Below are 22,819 nucleotides of genomic sequence, written 5' to 3'. Positions count from 1 at the left end.
CCCCAGCTTTCGATCGGCTTCCGGTAACTGTTCCGCTGCTATCTATCCTTTCCAAAGTTTCCTGCTTTTTGAATCTCTTCCCTGCAACCAGCAAAATACCGTCAATTACAAACAAGAATCATCCGTAATCGCTTTGTAAAACATGCAGTACAATGAAAGCTTGATCTTACGTATATGGAACAAGGAAAATCTCTTATCTTCATCCATGATTTTAGGTATTTTTTGTATGATTTTGGGGGTTTCCGAATTTGGGTTTAGAGAGAGAAAGAGAGAGAGAGGGAAATTGGCGTGTATTAAGGAGATGTGATATCTCTGACGGTTATTTTTTATTGGTTTAAAACACACATAAGGACGAAATTGCCCCTACTCATTTAAAACAATCTATTAAATATAGTTAATTATTACAAGATTGCCATTGATTTAATCTCAACCCTTAAACACACCAATCGGATGGACAAGATCGCTTCCTAGACTTTCTAGGAAAAACACACTTTCCGTAGGAACCCTACTCTATATATATATATATATATATATATATATATATATATATATATATATATAAAGTGATGGATATCACTATAATTGGCGAATGGGACAACTTGACTCAAATGATGGATGTTTGGTAATATAAAGCGATGGATGTCGCTAATGAAACCAAACCGGTCAAAACAACCAAAGTAATGAAGCTTTGGTGAAGTAAAGCGAAGAATTTCGCTAATATAAGATAAACGGGTCAAATGATGACTTGTTTCAAACCGGAAAGGTTGCACGCTTAAAGATGTCAAAATGATGCCGGATTTTTAATTAATAAACATCATAACCGTTAGCTGAGAAAGGGTAACGTTGAATATAATTAGTAAACTCAGTTATGAGTATTACCAAAAGATACAGGACTCCAATATAGGATTCATGTTATAGAGGGTCGAATAAACATACTCATACAAATAAGGGCTCATAAAGCGCATGTATAACGCCCGTCATTTCAGAAATGTTACACGTGTTAGTCGTATAGAAGTTTTGGGGTTAAAAACCAAGTGTAATGGATCCTACTTGTGAACGTGTCGAATAATTTGAAATTAATTATAAAGCCGAGAGCATAAATTTAAGTATTTTTTATATTCAGATGTCGAGTTTTGAATTCATGTTATAGAGCGTTGAATTACGGTCCACGTAGGAAGAAACGAATTGTAAAACGGATCAATAACGAACGAGTTACGACCGTTTTCGTAAAACTAACAATTGCTGGAAAAATGCAGGTTTAAAACCAAACCTGCTGTCGAAATGTACTCGTCGTGTCACGCACGGAGGCAGTTAACACGGTCACGGCAAGCGACAACCCTCGCGTCGCGCAACGGGGTTTTGAGAGCGTGGTCACGGCATAGGACGGCTTCAAAAGCCTGGAAAATCGTTGTTGTTGTTTGTTTGGGTCATAGGAACTCTTATAAACATGTTTTTACACTCTTTTAACTAACAATATTGAGTGTTTGATTGTAGGTAATTAACGCCATTATGCGGATGACGATTATGTGATGAAAGAACCGAATACACACTTATATGAAGCTTCCGCAACTAAATCAAGACCTTTGTTACTAATCTCGTTGGGGTTATTTTGTCCAACTTATGTAAATATTATCTAAATTTTTTGCAAGCTAAGTAAGTTTAGTTATGACAATATGGTTTGAAACTTTAGTAAACGCATTTTGAAGGTTTTGAACTTTATATAAAGGTCATTAAGTTGATGTTTTTTATAATAAATACATTATATATTGTATGAAATATAAAGAGAATGCAAGGGTCTTACAACTAACTCTCAAATGCACATTTGAGATTAACCATAGATTCCACAAATCACTCAATTATAGTAGTAGTATTTTACAACATTCGTAGTTGTCCCTTGAAGCATGCATGTTATTTTCATTCAGTCAAACAACCCTTTGGCTGCTCTTCTCCAAACATGATAGCAACCTGCACAACATTCAATATTGTCTCAACTTGTGTTTGGCTTTCAATAATGTCAACTTCACTGACAACAAGATGCTTCAAGTTTACCTGCTTGGACGAAAGGCCTATCTTCTCCAAATCATTGAGTTGCACCATTACAGCCATTCATTATTAATAACTATCGACACCTTCAACCATTATATAAATAATACTTACAGTATTTACCACTACATCCATCATTTTGTTAACAAACAGGTCAAAGTGGACATATGTTATAAAAACAAGTCATTTTTGTATGGTCAAAATGGGCCTTTTTGTCAAATTCTAAATAACTAATAGGTTAATTATGAAAAACCAAATTTTATTACGATGACTTGTTTGAGAAAAAAAACACAACCCAAATATTTGCACGGACACAGTTGCAACACACGTGTAAGTCAATAGATCTATAAATAAACATTTTAAAAAACTCTTTAAGAAATTAGGCTCAGATCACTAAATGTATCATACCCAATCCCACCGCCACCGCTTCCGAGCGTAATGCTAACGGTACCGTTGCCGCCTGCTACATTGTCGTAATTCGGCTTTCTTTTTAGTAATTTTGTCTCTTTGCTCTTAATGGATATAGTCTTCACTCTAAAAACCCTTTGATCTATCAAATCATCAGGCTCGGCTCGAGCGTGAATGTAATATCCTTACTATTATTAAGCGGTTTTCGTTTAAATTGCGAACATAATCATGTAATTATAATTACAAGTACATTGGAAAATACAGATTAATTAAAAACTTTTCTCATAATGAACCCATTACCCCAAAATTTACCATTCGACTAGTCATTTTTCGCAAATGACCATTTTTAGGCATTCGACCCACAAATGTTTTTGCCTAAAAAATTTATATGTATATAAGGATTTCAAAATCAATACACAAGTTCCTAAACCACCCCTAAGGGTCGTTTATCCGGTTCACCCATCAAGGGCTTTTTGGTCAACTTTTAGTCCCTCATTTTACTACGAAGGACTCACTAATTATTTGACCAAAAACTCACTCTTAACTATAAACCTATTTATGCGTACCTGGCTCGGGTCACACTGTTGAGCCGTTTTAGTATCTTGCTTTAATAAATTGCTACTTAATAGCAATACAAAATTCCATACGCTAATCATTCCTGTGAGCATAAAACTCGACAAGCTTTTGTTAGTCGTTATTGTCAAATGGTGTTAAGTTCACCATTTGACCCGTTTGGACGAAATGACCAAATATTTCGCATTTATAGTAGAATGGTATTTATTTACCATTTAACTCAATTTACTTACCTCGAACTTCCACCATAAGGTCATATTTCCTTAAATCTTTTTCATACTTATTTAACCCATCTTGGCTTACGCCGTAGGGTATCTTTTAAACTTTATGTCGACACACGACTAGATTACCATTTTACCCCTTTTTATCATCGTTCATGGTTTTTCGTCATTTTTACTTGTTCCGACCTGTATCAATTACGTCGGAACATCACATTTTAATCGTTAGCTTATCATATCCATAACCCTTATAATAATTAGGCATTCTACAGAAGAGGGTGCAAGCTTTACTTTACTTACCTTGCATCCGATTATGCCCTTCCCGCGTATTTAATCCGTTTGACCCACTTCCTTTCTAAGCTTCCACCTAGCTTGTCAAGCGTCAAACTATCATATAATTTCCATTAGGTGGTTAGATTAGTCATTCAAGATCATGTGACCTTCACACCTTATGAATCTTTTTTACTACTTTTGTTGTTGAACTCTATCATAGGCCGGTTTGATTTTTTAAAAGTCAAATCACCAATTGACACATATAAATGCACTAAAAAGTTCACAAGACTCAATTAGGCATATTATCAAACACTTAGTGAGCATCATCTTTTGAGATACCATATTAGCTAACATGTCATTTATTTCATACCTCAAGTAATAATAAATCAACATGTAATTTCAGTTATTTAAAGCATATACACACTTTGACCATCATAATCATGGGTTTAACTCTTGTGTCAAGACCCACTTCTAATCACTTATGAAGTCTTAACAACATCCCTAATTTGTTCAAGTAGTTCATTCATACGAGTTAGTATGATGTTTATAAACACCAATACAACATCAATTGCGTCAAATCATCAAACCCCATTTAGCTCATACTTGATTAGTTAACTAATCACTAGTTTATGGCACAATTTTATAAGTTTTGCATCTAGGGTTTGTTTCTAGACTTATACTCACATCAATATCAATAACACTATAACATTCAACATTCATACAAGATTTTTGTTTATGCATGTTTATAACAAATTCAAAATATCACCAAACATCAAATTTCAACATACCTTGTGATTCCCTAAGCTTGGTGATCACGATTTTATTAAAAGCCCCAATTTCCCAGCTCGATTTCTCTTTTGATTTGTTAAATTTTTGTGATTTAGGGTTCAAGAGAAGAACCCTCTTTTGCTCTGTGTAAAAATCGACCAGGAACACACTCTTGTGTGTGTGTTTTGGTGTAAATTTTACTTTTATTAAAATCACTTTCACTTTTGCCCATTTTAGTCCCTCCAATATTCAAGGTTTATAAAAGGCTTACTAATTCATGCTTCTTTATTGTTTTAAAACAAATAACTAACTAGGTTAATTATTCCTAGTTAACTTAGTGGGTTCCGGGAGTTATAACCCGTTTATTTTAAGTCCCGTTAACTCGGGCCCCTTTTTATATACTTTGTTTTTCTCAACGTATTTATCCTTTTTTTAATTAATATTAGGTTTATTTATTTAATTCCTAATATTTACCGGGTTAATTTCACCACTAACGGTATTTTACCCGTTCATGAATATTAATGTGGTTTGATTACCAAACCCGTTTTCGGGGTGTTACAGTGAAGTGGTGTGTAGTTTACAAGTGATCCTTTGGTTCTCCAATGCGAACCGCATGCATTGCACAATACGGGCTTGTCAGGAGGCTCGTTTCGCCAAAGTGGGGTGCATGTAATTGCAATAAGTTTTCGCAAAATGTCACAAAAGAACTAAATATATATCAACAACCAAATCAGAATAATATCAAACATAGTTAGGCTTATGGATAGAAAAAAGCCCTAATGCAAATGTGTGGAGTTAAGGATCTGAACGGAGATGTATTACGAAGAATGTCCTTCAACTTTCAAAAAACGTCAAACTTACAGTGTAAAAAGGGGTAGCCGGAATGTTGCTTGAACCTTAATCAGGTCTTCGTTTCTTGAAGTCACCGCCATCGCCAGAAAACAGAACCACCGTTGTGACCTTCTTAGTTGTCGATTACTGGCCCCCTCTTTCTATATCTACTCTCGCGGCGCTCTCTCTCTCTTCAAACATGGTTCTCTCTCTCCTTCGCCAGTGTTTTGTATCGCATATAAGAGATCGTTGAGGAGGAAGGGAAGGGATGAGTGTTTTGGCTGATGTGGGGTGAAGGGGTTGTGTCTGAGTGGTGATGAGGGTGAAGTGATGACAGAGAAACAAAGAACACAAACAACCCAGCAGCACACGGTTTTCACAAAACCACCGTACAACATTGGAAGCAAAATGTACAACCTCTATTGCACAGAATTGTTGTAAATTAGAGTATTATATAATGGTTGTAGATAAGACAAGGACTTTATGGTTAAGCATACTTGGTTTAGAGTAATTTTTGAATTGGTGGTTACAAGTGAAGTCTCCACCCGAATGACAAAAAACAAGGTGATAAACTAATCTATATATGATAAAATCAAAACTGAATGAACAGTGTTTTGATTTTATCATATAATACTTTATATTCATTTATTATATTATTGGGTACGGGGCGAGGGTTGGGGCATGGGTTGGGTACAAATGGCCAGTGTTTTGATTTTATCATATATTCATTTATTAGATTATGGTTATTAGATTATGGGGTATGGGGCGAGGGTTGGGTACAAATGCCTAAGTCACCACCTTGGGTGGGCTTGGGTTTCGGCGTGGCCCCTTGGACGGGAGTTTCAGCCCGGGTGTTGGTTATGCCTAGCGGTCCTCCGTGGCCGCCTCTCATTGGCTGGGTTGGCTAGGCCATAACGGCTAGGTTTAAATTTTAAAAAATAACTGTTTGGCTTGACTATGGGGTACGGGGCGAAGGTTGGGGCATGGGTTGGGTACAAATGACCAGTGTTTTGATTTTATCATATAATACTTTATATTCATTTATTAGACTATGGGGTATGGGGCAGTGGCGGATCTAGGATTCCGACAACGTTTTATAAATAGGCGGTAACGAAATCGAAAAACCGTCAAATTTTTCCAAACTTTACACTAAAAACGTCAAAAATTTTCCGACCAAGCGGTAGCGGTGGCTACCCCTTGTTCCTCTTTACATCCGCCCCTGGTATGGGGCGAGGGTTGAGGCATGGGTTGGGTACAAATGCCCAAGTCACCACCTTGGGTGGGCTTGGGTTTCGGCGTGGCCCCTTGGACGGGAGTTTCAGCCCGGGTGTTGGGCATGCCTAACGGTACTTCGTGGTCGGCTCTCACTGGCTGGGTTGGCTAGGCCATATCTGCTAGGTTTAAATTTTAAAAAATAACCGTTTGGGTTGACTATGGGGTACGGGGCGAGGGTTGGGGCATGGGTTGGGTACAAATGGCCAGTGTTTTGATTTTATCATATAATACTTTATATTCATTTATTAGACTATGGGGTATGGGGTATGGGGTGAGGGTTGGGGCATGGGTTGGGTACAAATGCCCAAGTCGCCACCTTGGGTGGGCTTGGGTTTCGGCGTGGCCCCTTGGACAGGAGTTTCAGCTCGGGTGTTGGGCATGCCTAGCGATCCTCTGTGGCTGGCTCTTATTGGCTGGGTTGGCTAGGCCATAGCGGCTAGGTTTAAATTTTAAAAAGTAACCGTTTGGCCAAGCCAAACGGTTCACCCAAGTCACTATAAAACCCCCCAACCCCACTGTCTGTCCACATCGCTACCCCAACCCTTCACTCCACCTAGCTGAACCCGTTACCCACACTTGATACCGGCACAACGCGATGAAGGGCCGCCAACCCGGTGAGACCCGTTACTGGCCGGAAGCTTTCGCTAGCTACCGGCACAACGTGGGGAACGACCAGCACAATTCAAACGCGTGCCAACACAAGTGGCGCGAGCTACGACCGAAGCTCGACCGTTTTAAAGCCTACTACGATAGCGTCCCAGACGGTGATATAAGTCACGAAGACCGGGTGGCGGTTGCCAACATCGAGTTCCTGGGCAAGGAGCAGAAGCCGTTTGACAAGCTCGCTATGTTCGAAATCTACCTAACGCTTTAGGCTTTTTTTTTTAATTGTGTAATCTTTTTTTTTAGAATTTTGTAATTTTTAGGAAATTTTAATAATAATTTTAGGCTTTTTTTTAATTCTGTGTATATTTTTTTAATTTTTATAAAACTGGCCAACCCACGCGGGCTAGCCACGCCCCGCCATACCCACCCAACACGTCACTCACCAGCGGGTGGGCTCGAAGTCCACGTGTCAACCTATGCCCCAAACCCCCGTCCCATCATACCCCACGATCAAAAATACAAATGCCTTTCGCGCAACGCGCATCATTGAAAAACACTAGTTGTAGATAAAGCAGACAGATTGGTATGTGAGTAAAACCTTATAAACGTATCACACCCCTATCATGTTTACAAAGGCAGGACACTTCTATTATGTCCACAATAAATATTGATACATATGAAATATCACATCTTAAATACTATCACACGTTTGAGACAGAATGGTTGTAGATATGATAATGTTGAAGCTAAGTTTGAGTAAAAGCAATCGATATATAATGACTTACCTCATGGGAATATATATTTAGACAATAAAAATAAAATTGTAAGTTTCTTCTAGATAAAACAAAAAATATTGATTGATATGTGGAGTGTTTTTAAGTGAGTTAAGAATGAACATATCGTAGCAATGTTAAAGCTGTGCTCTTCGATTTTATATGTTCCTAAACTGAATAATAAATAGATTCTCATGGGCGGCCTTATTTTATGGGCACTATAACTTTAGCGAAAAGTAACAATTTTTTTAAAGACACAAACAAATTGAATCGCAATGATAATTAGACAACATTTAGTGGTCTTTGAGTAAACTGTTTTTTAGACTTATTTCTAAATTGTTGGTTCTCTGATATGACTATGACGAAATAATTAAAATAAATAAATTGTTTTAAACATAAAGGGTTGAATATTCAATGAAATAAACTCTTCTGAACCGAAGAATTCAAATTACATACTAGTTTCATATTAAATTACAAACAAGTTATCTATGATAACAAATTTGGAGATAACAAAAGTACAAAATATAAATGCTAATTATAACTAAGTTGAGACTTGCTTAATGTACGTTATGAATTTTATATACAACACATTAATGAATGAGAAGTAGATGAACTAGTACGCATGATGTAAGAGATTAATAGAGTATTAATCATGATAAAGTTGTACAGAAAATTAAATTTGCATGAGGGTGAAGCAAAATCTACGTAGGGAATGGCTTTTGGATATAGGTGAGGGAAATGTTGGTGGTCCAAATGATGGAGAAGCGTCAATTGAAATACCAAGCGACCTTCTAATCACTGATACATCGGATCCCATTTCCACTTTAATTGATTTTGTGTATCCTTCAATTCTCGAAAACTTCAACAATCAGAATTATTTCAGTGAGAGGGCTATACTTGCACCTAAGAACGAGGTTGTGCATGAAATTAATGATCGGTTGTTGTCACTATTCCCAGGAGAAGAACGAGAGTATCTTAGTTCAGATAGTCTTTGTCAGTCTGAAGATCCAAACGTTACACAACAAAAACTATACTCTCCTGATGTGCTTAACGGTCTTAAAGTATCCGGCTTACCTAATCATAGGCTAGCACTAAAAGTAGGCGTGCCGGTGATGCTATTACGTAACATTGACCAACAAAATGGGCTTTGCAATGGTACACGACTACAAGTCAAAAAAATGTATAACCGTGTAATAGAAGCCGAGATAATATCCGGAGGGAACATAGGCACACGCACTTATATACCAAGGATTAGTTTGATACCTTCTGATAAAAAAATTCCTTTTGAGTTTCAAAGGAGACAATTTCCGTTGGCTGTTTGTTTCGCAATGACTATTAACAAGAGTCAGGGACAATCACTGTCTAGAGTTGGTCTGTATCTGAAGCAACCAGTTTTCACCCATGGTCAGCTGTATGTTGCTTTATCAAGAGTTAAAACCAGACAAGGAGTTAAACTTCTGATTTTGGACAATGACGGCAAACCTACTAATAAAACGACAAATGTAGTTTACAAAGAAGTATTTCGTGACTTGTGATCTCCATGTACTCATTCATCAAACGATCTTACATTCCGTGTAACTGTTCCATAAAAATCATAATAACATTATTATGTTCCATACACACAATATTACACAAATTTGCATCATCATGTATCTCGAGATATTACATTATTTGTCTCATTGTAGTTTACTAATTTATTATTACTTGAACGTTTATTTAATTCAAACGATTACTTCAATAAATTAAAGTTATTCATTTGTGTTTTAGTCCACCCGCGAACCTCGCGGGTTCTTAAACTAGTTAATCATGATAAAGTTGTACAGAAAATTAAATTTGCATGAGGGTGAAGCAAAATCTACGTAGGGAAGATGAGCTTCAATAGATGACACACACTCTGTTTTTATTAATACAAACTTACGGTTTCCTTCTACTATTCTCATTTTATCTCGTCTATAACACATTTGTGACGTTTTAACTCATTTTTAACTTCAACCTACATAACAAAAATACTGCATCAAAGTAGTATATTCTACGATAATTATAATGTAATATCAGATGATGGGTAGCCCACTTGATAGAGTCATTTGTCTCTTAAAGGAGAGGTCTCGGGTTCAAACCTAAACAATGAGACTATTTAAGGATTATTGGTGTGATGAGTAACATTTACCGTTAAAAAAAAAGATGATTAGAATGAGATAACATAAATGCAAAAGGTAGCGATTATTATACTATAGCTCATCTTAACTACAATCATAGCTCTTAATAGGAGATTTGTATAAACATCAACGGATATGGAAATATAAAATTAAGGGAAGAAGGGGTGCCCTCCGGTACCCCTGCCTTATAGCGCGATAACAACGCCCCGGTAGCTCGGGTTGTGGAATCGGTGATTATTGCCTATATAATTGTCTCATTGTGACCCCTGCCTCATTGCAGGTTTTTTGTGAGGATTTTTTTGATTGTTTTGAAGATAGGATTTTCTTAACAATAATTAAAAAGAAAGAAAGTAAATGGATCAATCAATTAACTGTGTTAAAATGAAGTATTTCACCTATTTTAAATGTTTGAAATTCATTTGTGTTTTTATTTTTCAAATATTCTTTATATATTTTGAATGTTTGTTTTTATGTTGTATTATATTTATTAAAACGTATAACTTATTTTTAATTAAAAAACAAAAAACGTATTTTTTATTCATGTATTAATTTATATTTTAATTATGTATTAATTTTAATTTTAATTATGTAGTTATTTTATTTGTGTGTTAAATGTCTAATTAGTTTTTAATTTAAAAAAGAAAAAGAAAAATGGTTTAAAGATAGCATTACCATCTATTAAGGTGTTTTGTGGTAGTTGATGATAAGAGTGAGGTGACAATGTAAAACTAGTGAAATCGATAGTAGACTGATAGTGCCTTTGAGCAGGGCCGGCTTTTGGTCTGGCCAACTCGTGCCATCGCTCAAGGTCCAAATTTTTAAAGGACCAGAAATGCTTCTATAAGCTTATATATATATATATATATATATATATATATAGGGTAGGGTTTCAGCGTGAACAACCTCCCAAGCGTGAACTGCGTGAACTGATCTGGACCATTGATTTCCTTTTTAGTTGTTAAGGGTATGATTGTAATTAGATAAAAAATTAGATTTAAATCATTATTTTAATAATAGAATTAAGTTACATCTTTCCTATTTTAAATTCATTATCCACAATATCTTTTATTTCATTTTTATTTTTTCAAATTTCACCACCAGAATTCGGATTATGATTTTTAAGATCCACGTAACCTTCATATTTCAACGGAGTACACATGTGTACTTGGATATTTCAACAGTACACATGTGTACTCAGCATGGTACATATGTGTAATTAGCTACATAATACATACATATAAACAAAACCTGTAAAACTAGTTTATATTAAGCAAATAATAAGTTACATAATGTTTGCCAAACCAAAAAAAAAACATACAATTACAAGTTCCAGTTTCGTGAAAACAATAAACGCAACATAATCAGAAAAATAAAAAAGACATAGTCTTTTACAACTATTCGCCGCGTTGTATGCTGAATCATCCTCATCGACCAAGCAAACAAATATATGTGAATCATCCTTATCAACCTCATACGTGAATCATCCTTATCGACCTTCCATCTCCACTTTTCTCGTTTACGACGTCTCCTATAATAACACAAAAAACTCAGCAATTAGTACGTTGCATAATTCACAAGGGTGCATCAACAACTTTACACATTTAATACACAAAAAAAAAATATGAGATATCACAAAAACAGACGCTATACACATGTGTACATCGCATTAAAAACAGAGCAAAATCAGAATACACATGTGTACAACACCTTAAAAACATAGCAAAACCAGAATACACATGTGTACAACGCCTTAAAACGAGAGCAAAATCAGAATACACATGTGTGCAGCGCCTTAAAAACAAGCAAAATCAGAATACATATGTGTACAACGCCTTAAGTACAGAGCAAAATAAAAAGAAATACACGTGTGTATATTGCATTAACAACAACCTTCAGAACCTCATAACAATCTTCAAATTCTCAATCAAACAATAATAATTTTCAACATCAAAACAATGAAAAATTGCAAATTTTTTTTTCTCAATAATCAAACTCATAAAAAATCTTCATAACCTCAATCAAATAATAACAGTAATAACATTCAAACATCAAAAACAATAAAAATTTACAAACTTCATACCTGGTCGGTAACGATAAACATCAGATCGGCTGGCGATAAACAACAGATCAACCGGTGATAAACATCAAATCGGGAGTTTCGCCGTTCGCCGGAGAAGAGCAGGGGAAGATCGGGACTTGTGATAAACATTAGATCGGGAGTTTCGCTGTTTCGCCGGAGAAGAGCAGGGGAAGATCAGAGTTTTGCTGTTTCGCCCAGATCAAGGAGTGGCTGTGGTTGCCGAAGAAGATCAGGGGAAGAGGAGGGACTGGAAAACAATTTTGGACTGGAAAATAATTTTGGAGATGAAAAACGACTTGAGATAGACGAAAAAGCTTCCTTGATTCCGCTAAACACCATGTTTGCAGAGGTTTATAAACTTTTAAGGCAAGTAATATGCCATCCGAAAATAAGTACATTTACTTATTTCTCATCTTCAAGAAACATGATAGAACTTACAAGACGAAAGCTTTTCATGTTCTTATGAAATAAATGTGAAAGAGTAGTGACATCAACTATTAGATACATACACCGGTTGACCTGTAAAAACCATGATGTCAGAGGTTTATCACAGAAGCTTACATAATCGAAATATGCTCTCTAAAACGAAATCGATATGGATAGTAGGAGAAAGACAAAAATAATGGATCTGATTTGATGAGATTTTAATATAATGGAAACAATTTAGGTTTCTATTTGAATTCTTTTGGTTGTGTAATTACACATATACCCTTTTGTATTTAATTAAATGAAAAAAAACTAATCAATTAATTACCATCATGCCATTCACATAAAATCTCAAGATCAAAAAATTAAGGGCCCAGATTAGTTCACGCAGTTCACGCTGGAGAAATTGTTCACGTTTGAACCTAATCCTATATATATATATATATATATATATATATATATATATATATACTAAATTATATATTTAATATATATGCATCCACGTATTATGCAAAAAAGTTTTGATGGTGGAGTGGAAAAACTATTTCAAGATAATATAAAGGTCTTATCAAGTCTTTGCTCTACCAACATTTTAATTTTTTTAATTCATTTTCCTTTAACCACAATTTTAGGCCTAATTTTTTTTCGTCGCCGAGGTCTAAACTTTTTTAAAAAATTCCCAAGGATGGCTCTGCCTTTGAGCGTCCCTTCAACCCTTCCTCGCTAAGAGTTGAAGAATTGTCGTCTGTCCAAAAGAAAATAGGGATTTTTACAAAATATTTTGTTTTTACAATAGTTAGCCAAGTTTTTTATAAATTATAAAATTATGATGAAGTGATATGCTGTCAACAACTTAAACTTCTTCCCATGTTTTCATCGTTTGTGTTTTGTCTATCCAAGAAGGCATGAACAACCAATGACCAACTCTCTTCGACTTTTTTTCTCACGAAAAATAGCTTTACTTCCTTATGACACGAAATATAGCTTTACTTCATTATGACCCCTCATGTTTATATAATTATCTTTTCCGCCCCACATGTTCTTTTATTTTATGCTTGTGGAGCAAAAAGGAAAAAAGCAACACACCTAAATCTACGGGCACAGCTTTTTTGGCAATTAAGAATTAAGAGCTATAAACGTCGACTTAGTTAAACAAATAACACAATGCGTACGGAACTTAAAAATTTTAATACAGTAGGTAAAAATATTAGATATTAAAAATCATAGTTTTTAGTTATAAAAATACCAAATAAAGATAATATTTTTCAAAACCAGTGAACTAAACTATACACTTCAAAAAATAAATTAAGGGAGGGGGGGGAGGGGGAGACCCCTCCTCACCCCAATGAAGTTCCACCTATTACATGGTTGCCATATTTGGTTTAAACGCCTTTTGCAAGAACACGTTTTATGAAAACTATCTTTTTACTATCGAAGATTATGAAACACTATTTATGCATGTTTCTCTCCTTTTCTTAAAAGTGGTTTGGTACTCTTTAACTTTCCGTACTCATAAATAAAATTATGCGTCATGTGACAAGTCGCTAAACATGAACGAAATGTACATGTTCTTTTTACGTGTGGGGATCGACTATATTATGAGATTTAAAGGATACATAGATTCCTAATTTCATAGCTTTATACTTTGCTTTGTCCCTATCTTGTTATACGTAAAAACTGATTAATGTAATGAACGGTAATTAGTTTTATTTGAAGGTTCATTAGTTTTATTTTTTAATTTTATTGTCATTCTTTCTGTTTTATCTCATTTTATAAATTTGAAAAAAAAAACAAATTTGATCAATTAATTTAAACTATGTCTAATTTGGATTATTCCAAATTGGCACATTTTTGCGCATAACATTGCAACAATTAAGTTCTTTTATTTTTTTTTTTTTTGAAAGAAAAACTTCATTAACAACCAACCAAACCCGAAAACCGGGCAGGCCAACACAACAACAGAAAACAACTAAATATTTACAAATTTACACCAATTCGACCACGAGACTGGATTATCCTTAACTCTATATTTGTACCAGAGAAAGCCTAAAGACCTAACCTCGCTGAAAACCGACTCCACCTTGGCTTCTATACCCGAGAACACAGCCTTATTACGAGCAGACCAAAGACACCAACACGTGGTAATTATAATACCGTGGATCACCGGTTTAAGGCTGTTGGCAACGTTGCTAAACCTGTGAATCTCCAGCAAGTCTCTGAAAGAGAAAGCGTAAATCGGCGGAATGCGGCACCACCAACTGATTTTCTGCCAAACGATGGAAGCCACACTACATGAACAGAATAAATGGACCACGGATTCTGCCTCCGAATTGCACAGCGGGCACAGCCCATCACCAACCGCAATACCCCTGCTCCGTAACACATCCGATGTCGGTAAGCGGTTCATATCAGCCCTCCAACCAAATATGTTACACTTTAAGGGAACCCAAGCACATCGATCCATTACGTACCAGTTCCGACTACAGGATGACGCATCGATAATGTCTTTGACAGACTTGACAGAGAAAGATCCCGAGCTATCCGGCGACCATATCCACTCGTCAACACTGTCGCTTAATGAAACCGAGGATAGGGAAGACATCAGATCAGCCAATTCCGCTTGCTCTTCTCCCGAATCGGGGTCGTGCCTCCATAACCAATTGCCCTCCATGCGGTCCCGAACACAGCATGTTTTGACCACCTCAAGAGAGAAGAGACGCGGGTACACCTCCCTGAGGGAAACATCACGAAGCCAAGGATCCAACCAAAACAATATACGGTCCCCCCGCCCCACTTTACCTCTAAAAAAACCCCTTAGATGCACATTACTAGCAACAGGCTTGGAGATGACAGACCAAATACTAGCCCAGACACCCCCCAAAGTCTTCTTAAGAGGGAGGAACGACCATACAGAGCCTCCAGAATGAAGCGCATCGACGACCCTAACCCATAAGCTTTCTTTCTCTTTTTTATACCTCCATCCCCACTTGCAAAGAAGAGCCCTGTTAATATTGAACAATTTACAAATACCCAAACCCCCCGTCTTCACGGGAATCGAGAGCCTCTCCCACGCCACCCAATGCGTTTTCCTTACGTCACAAGACCCACCCCACAAAAATTTCTTCATCATGCGTTCCAAATCCTTAATGACCTTAACTGGCGCTCTATAAAGCGAGAAATAATAGTTGGGGAGACTAGACAAGACGGATCGAATAAGCGTCACTCTCCCGCCCAAGGAGAGTAAGGACGATTTCCACATAGCCAGTCTAGCCTCGAAAACATCATAGACGGGTCTCCAATTCACAATGCGGTTCATGTTAGCCCCCACCTTGAGGCCCAGGTATTTGAACGGAAGAGAATCTGACTTGCACCCAACACTATCCGCCAAAATATCCACCTCCTCCATCCCAACCCCGATACCATACAAGCTCGATTTCCCAAGATTGATCCGTAACCCAGAACAAATGTGAAAACATCTTAGAATTCTAACAATATTGATAGCATTACCCTTACTCCAATTCCCAATAATAAGAGCGTCATCCGCAAAGAATAAGTGGGAAAGAGTAGGACCATCATTGGGAAGCTGAACACCCGAAATAACACCGAACTCAAGAGCTTTGTCAAAGAGGCAAGACAGAGCTTCCATGGCCACTACGAACATTTCATATAGGATGACGCATCGATAATGTCTTTGACAGACTTGACAGAGAAAGATCCCGAGCTATCCGGCGACCATATCCACTCGTCAACACTGTCGCTTAATGAAACCGAGGATAGGGAAGACATCAGATCAGCCAATTCCGCTTGCTCTTCTCCCGAATCGGGGTCGTGCCTCCATAACCAATTGATATTGATATTGATTGGACTAAAAATTATAGAAACTCATTTCATATAGTAAATAAATTTAGAAATCAGAAAGTTATCCAAAACTTTTTACCATGGAATCCATTAGTTTTAACGGTTCATTAATTTGAACTAAAAATCTTATATCTGGCCATTTAGAGAAACATAAGAATTTTTCATTATTATAAAAGTCGATGGGAAAATAAGACTCCGCACCACCACCTAAGATTAAATTGATCGTGAATAATCATGTAAACATAATCGTTTCGTGATATAACTTATTCTATATTTTTATTTTGATTCTTTTGAATTATATTAGTAATTGCTTTTATAACATACTTGATTTCAGTATAATATATATTTTAGCAAACTTGAGAACAAAGGTATGTTAATTACAGTTGGTAGAGGTCGGTAAAGCACGCTAATTGAGTAAACATTTTCTTTTAAAGTTTGCAATTAACCGAGTTAATTAAAAATAATAAAATCTATCTTAACAAAATTAACTATATATTATTTACTATTTTTTTGCCCATCATGTACTTTAACACCCACCATAAAAGTTCATGGATCCACGATTTAGATATGTTATTTGTTTCAAAGCTAGAATATAATATAACCACTGCACATACAATCGAAAGTGTTTCAAAAAAGCAAACACTAGCTCATAAATTGAAAATAATGTTAGTGAACATAAAACAAAAACACCCACAAAGACAAGACAAGTATAATCCAAATGAAACAGTTCTTTTTTTAAAGTTTGATTATAATAGTGAGTAAATACAACATATATTTAATTTGGTTTTTAAAGTTTGATTATATTAGTGAGTAAAAAGAACATATATTTAATTTGGTATTGGGCATACATGGCAACTACTACATATAAATACCCGTATAAAGGAGATCGGTCACCAAGCCACCAAAACCCACTTAAAGTATTAAAATTTTTAACAAATTATTACAAACAAAAATAATAATTGATGTCATTACCTATAACAACAATTACCATGTCTAAATTACGATTTTGTTCCTCGAAATTTACATTTTTGTCATTAGTTTTGTTTTTTTCCTTCACAACAAAATTACGATTTTGCCCTCAGTATAAATTTACAGTTTTGCCATCTTTTTTGGTTTTTCCCCTATGAAATTACGATATTAACCCTGTTTAAAATTACAGTAATGCCATCGTTTTAGTTTTTTTTTATAAAATTATGGTAGTGTTTTGTTTTAATAGGTTGAATCAGTGTAACTTTTATGCGTGTCAGTCGGCTGTCTGGCACACGCTCATTTGTCCTGAAAAATTACAATTTTGCCCCCAGTTTAAAATTATAGTCTTTCTATCGTTTTAGGTTTTGTTTAGCAAAACTATGGTAGTATTTTGTTTTAATTAGTTGACTCGATGTAATGTTTTTAGGTCGTGCTATGAGTAGTATATACATGTAACTGAAACACAGACCTACATGTTATGAGAGAGAAATATCAAATGAAAACGACCAAGACTACATCGTCTTTTGACTTTATAGTACTCTTGACCTAGGTCAACGGAGCCTGGAAAAAATAATTGACTAGAATGAATTTGGGTCAGTTTTAAGTCGATTTAAACAATTTAATATTAATGGGGGCTATTTTGGCCTTCTTGTGATGGTAGCAAGTTTCGTGAAGGGTTATTTCCTAAGGACATCGGGAGGCCATTAGTGGGGGTTAAGCTTCTTGGGGGGGCTGTTAGTAGAGACGCAAGCTTTATTAGTGGGTTGGCAAAGAAAAGAGCTGCTAAGGCAGTAGATTTGATGCGTCTTCTACCGAAATTAGGTGACCCGCAGAGTGAACTACTCTTGCTTCGATCCTGTATGGGCATTGCCAAACTTTTCTTTGGCTTGAGGACATGCCAACCTGTACACATGGAAGATGCAGCGTTGTTCTTTGACAAAGGTTTGCGTGAGGCGATTGAGGAATTGGTGGTTCGTGGAGGTCCTTTCTTTGGAGACCTCCAGTGGCGACTTGCTTCTTTACCTATTAGGTTTGGAGGTTTGGGGTTGTATTCGGCTGTAGAGGCTTCATCCTATGCTTTTGTGGCCTCGAGGGCCCAATCGTGGGTGCTACAGGACCACATCTTAACAGACAGTGGTATATGCGGTATGGATTCTGATTATGTTTGTGCTTTGGCTTGTCTTTGTGATACGATTCCAAACTTTGACTTCAGCGGTTTCACTAATAAGGACACCGCCCCCCTAAAGCCCAACATGCATTGGCGAGTGCTCTTTTTAGTAAAATTGTCCACGAAATCGAAGTGCAGTTTGACTTGACCGTTAGACAAAAAGCCGTTTTTGAGTGTCTCCAAGCACCACATGCACAAGATTTTCTTCTTGCTATACCTATAGATGGGTTAGGCCAGCATATGTCGCCGGTGGAGTACCGTACTATCCTTAAGTATCGCCTCATGATTCCTTTATTCCCAGTTGACAAGGTATGCCCAGTTTGTCATAAGGCGTGTTTGGATTCTTTTGGTGAGCATGCAATTCATTGTAGAGAGCTCCCGGGGTTCAAATACCGACATGATTTGGTTAGGGATGTCCTTTTTGACATATTCAGGTGCGCTGGTATTTCTGCTAAGAAAGAGGCACCCATTAATTTCTTAACAGACCTGTTGGAAGGGAGATCTACCCTTCGACCAGCCGACATTCTTGTCTTTGGATGGGTAGGAGGAAAACACGCCTGTGTGGATCTAACAGGGGTTTCCCCGCTAGTGGGCTTAGGGAGTAGTGCTTTCACAGTGGGTCAGGCTGCTTTAAAAGCTGCTTCGGGTAAAGTGATCAAGCATGAGAAAGCGTGCCTTGACAACCAGCACGTGTTTATCCCATTTGCTTTTGATACTTTTGGTTTTCTGGCGCCAGAGGCTGTGGACCTACTTAGTCGAGTTCAAAGGGTCATGCATAGTAATGTTATGACCCCGAGATCTATGGACGTAGTTTTTAAAAGGCTTAGTTTTGCTATTCAAAAAGGGGTAGCGGCGCAGCTTGTTGCCCGTTTACCAACTATCTCGATGTAAATTACTTTAATAATAAAAAATAAATATTTATAATTAAGTGTATATTAATGAATTTGGGTCAGTTTTGATTCGAATTGTAATAATGTTTAAATAAATAAGTTCTAGTGAAGTTTACTCGTTTATTCTATTCTTAGACCATGTGTAGTCATAAAACCCTTTAAGGGGCGTTATGCGATAAGTGTCAAAAAGTACATAAGGGGGGCTTTATGAGGCTTTATATCACAAGAGGGTGTAGTCATAAAGCCCTAGGCTCATCATTAGTCAACTATTAATTTTCAATTTTATACTCACCATGTGTAGTAATAAAGCCGTTCCGCCGGCTCTTCCGCCCCTTCCTCCCTGGTGAATAACGGATGAACATCGTTTGTGTCCGTGTTTCCAGCGTCGGGCGTTGGTGTTTCGGGTTCAAACGACTCTTTGGTTTTCGATCTCTTTGACGACCTTTTATTTGACGACCGACCTGAAGCAGTCCTACCTTGGTAGGGACGTTGGCCCAATTGGCGCTATTACGAAGAATTTGCCAACACTTCAAGTATGGGAAATTACCTTGACCGGCTTGATATTCTATTAAGGCGGCCTGTGCAATGTTCTCGTCGTTATGCGCACTTTTCCATCCGTTTTTTACCCGTTGGTAAACGAATTGAAAATTTGTACGCTTCTTGTCGATATCGGTCTACTTGCCCGATATTGAATCCAATAGCCGGTAGATATCCCCCTACCCATGAGCCCGAAAAAAAGTTCTCGGATGCAGTTCCAAAAGACGTATTTATTTTGGTTGTTTGCTAAAAAAACAAATAATTAATACAAACATATTACCTATTTTGGAGTCCTTCGACACGTCGAGCCAAGCTCGAGTTAATGCGTACTCCTTTTTATCATCCCATGGTTCCACGTTTTTTTCCGTTCGGGTTTCGGTTTTCTTTTTATGGTTACGTTTGGTTTTGTTTTGTTGCGCCTCATCTAGCACCGGTGATCGGAGTGTCGCGCTCCGGTCAAAGATAAAATTTATAAGCCCTATTTACCCTTAACAAATAGCTAGTGGTAGCAAGGGGTCGAACCACGAAGAGTATGTGGTTTGCGAATGGACTTGATTGATTTTAAAGGTTTGTCACAATTATGAAGCTTACTAGATTGTTTTTATGAATTTTGTTGGTTAAGAAAATGGGTCGGAATGAACCGACAATTTGGTTTTAATTATTAGCTAACAAGAACTTAAACAAATGCACGGATTGTAATTGATGGTTTAACACAAGATACGTAAACACAAATCACACCCGGGTTTCGGATTAATAAGTATCTAGAGTTATTTAGCATGAACGGTTTGATTATTTTATGAACACCAATGATTTCTTGAGTTTGTAAATTGAAAACCTAATTGTAGACATCAACAATCATCTAACATACGCAAATGGTGCAAGAAAACCTTCACAATATGAATTAAAGACAATTGTATGTTTTATAAATCAAGAACAATGAACAAACCCTAGCACGAATCAAAACTCATAGTAGTAATCATCTCTCAATGTCAATGATGCAAGAAAATCTTAACAATTTCGAGTTCAAAACAATACTAACAATCAATCCGCACAATTTCAATCAAAAGATTACAAAATGTTTATATCAAACCAAAGCATGAAAAATTACACCCTAGAAAACTCACAACCTTTCACCCGGGGATGATCTTGAAGAAATTAGCCACTCATGGTTGATGATTAATCTTCAAAACTTGATGGAATATGATAATGGATCAATTGGAACCTTCAAAACTCTCTCAAAATCGTCTATGGAGGTCTAGAATGGAGTATCTATAACTGTCCTCACGAAAATGGGTTCAAAATTCATCAAAAGAAAAGTTTCCCCAATTTCACGCTGGGACCAGCGTCTGGGACGCTGGTCTGGGCGTCTGGGACGCCGGTCTCTGAAGTCTTTGTCCGGTTTGCGCCGTTTAGCTCTGTTTTTCGCTCCCGTTCTTCCTAACTTCATTCCCAAGATCCGTTAAGCTTTCAAAATACACCTTAAACATGTCAAGGCCTGCAAAATACAAACCATCTCAAAGTAGTGTATTCTAAAACTCAATTTCGCATAAATCGGTAAGATTAAACACGTTAAGCTTTGGAAATTTACCAACCCATCAACCGGTTGTGTATCCGGAACGAAGTCGGGCTCGCGTAGTGGCGAGCCGAATGCCTGTGCTGAACCGAAGGCTTGAGACGACCTAATTCCTCCCATGTTGTGATTCGGGTTCCAACCGTATAGATTTAGGTCCCCTGAGAGTGGTTGGTTCAGTAGGTTCATGAACCTAGTTTGATGTTGATTGTACTAAAAAAAAACCGGATTTGTCGGGGGTTCGAGTGGGGACCGGAGAAACGAGATGGCTAGGATTGGTCGTTTGGTTCGTATCCGCACCAGAACGCAGAGGAATAAAACCGCGTTTGTAGTGATGCATTGTATAAAAAAAACCTAAATTTTTATAAAATAAAGATAGAGCGAAGATGGTTTGTGAGTGTGTTGGTTTTTTAAAAAAATGGATTGAAAGGGTGATTATATATAGAAATTTAAACGAACGAATTTTTTTTAAAAACTTGACTGTTCAACGGTCCATTTCTGAAAACACAAATGTCTCTAGCGCTATGGTCTTCGCGAGAAAACAAAACAACTAGCCCATAGTGCCAGTTGTAGCAGTGTGGCCGGGCTCTATAGGGCGTTATTATGAGGCTCTCCAATATTATGGACGGACTTATCTAATAACTAAAACTCATTATTGAGTAATGAAAGTTTGTAAAGATGAAAGAATAAGTTTATTATTTGATATTCTAAATATAATTTGAACTTTTTTAGTAAATGGATAAATTTATACTGTTAATAGAGTTCGTATTTAATGCATGTGGCTTATAACTTTTTTCGAGTTTCATGTCGTATTTGGGTCCGCTAACTTTAACAAGTCTGTATGCATAAGATATTAGGAAATTCAGTGCAAGTAGTAAACAAAAGTTGGAACCAGGAAGGGTAGGCAATAAAGAAAAAGCAAAAGGAGGTAATTTGTAAAATCACAGCTGTATGCAACCATTACCATTCGTTTGTTTTTTATTTCTTACTTTTACTTGCTTTAAACGTCTATATATAAGAAAAAAGGTTTTTTCTTACTCGTCATTCTGCCCAAAGTTTTTCTTCTTTTCATTACCTTTCCGTTTTACTTCCATTAAACTCATATGAAAACTATTTAAGTACACGTTTTAATCGTTAATGAATAACGGTTGTTTCAGATCCTTTAGCGCGCGCGCGCACACACACATATATATATATATAGGGTAGTGTTTATGCGATAACCACCTTTATTGTGAGAATTGCGAGAACCAATGTGAACACAACAAAATAAAACCATTACATCACCAAAAACCTAACCCAACCCCCCCCCCCCCTCCAAGCATAATACTAAAAACTAAACTATAAAGAAAGCTAAACCCCCAAAAAACCTAAAAAAACTCTAAAAAAACACACAAAAA

The 22,819-nt window shown here is 36.7% G+C and overlaps 1 protein-coding gene across 1 annotated transcript; it reads left to right on the top strand.

The window, feature by feature from the left end:
* The first annotated feature begins 8,451 nt into the window (after positions 1 to 8,451).
* LOC110876965 (ATP-dependent DNA helicase PIF1-like) lies at positions 8,452 to 9,303 on the top strand. The gene has a single exon (XM_022125121.1). It carries the CDS (start codon positions 8,452 to 8,454, stop codon positions 9,301 to 9,303), a length of 852 nt encoding a protein of 283 aa, XP_021980813.1.
* Positions 9,304 to 22,819: the final 13,516 nt, after the last annotated feature.

This window comes from Helianthus annuus, chromosome 9 (assembly GCF_002127325.2).
Source record: "Helianthus annuus cultivar XRQ/B chromosome 9, HanXRQr2.0-SUNRISE, whole genome shotgun sequence".
NCBI classification, from domain to species: Eukaryota; Viridiplantae; Streptophyta; class Magnoliopsida; order Asterales; family Asteraceae; genus Helianthus; species Helianthus annuus.
Note: the sequence above shows the minus strand (reverse complement) of the source record. Positions and strands in the feature narration are given on the sequence as shown.

What these genes read in the sequence shown, in the direction of transcription:
- LOC110876965 (XM_022125121.1), top strand. Translation starts at nt 8,452, where the DNA reads ATGAGGGTGAAGCAAAATCTACGTAGGGAATGGCTTTTGGATATAGGT.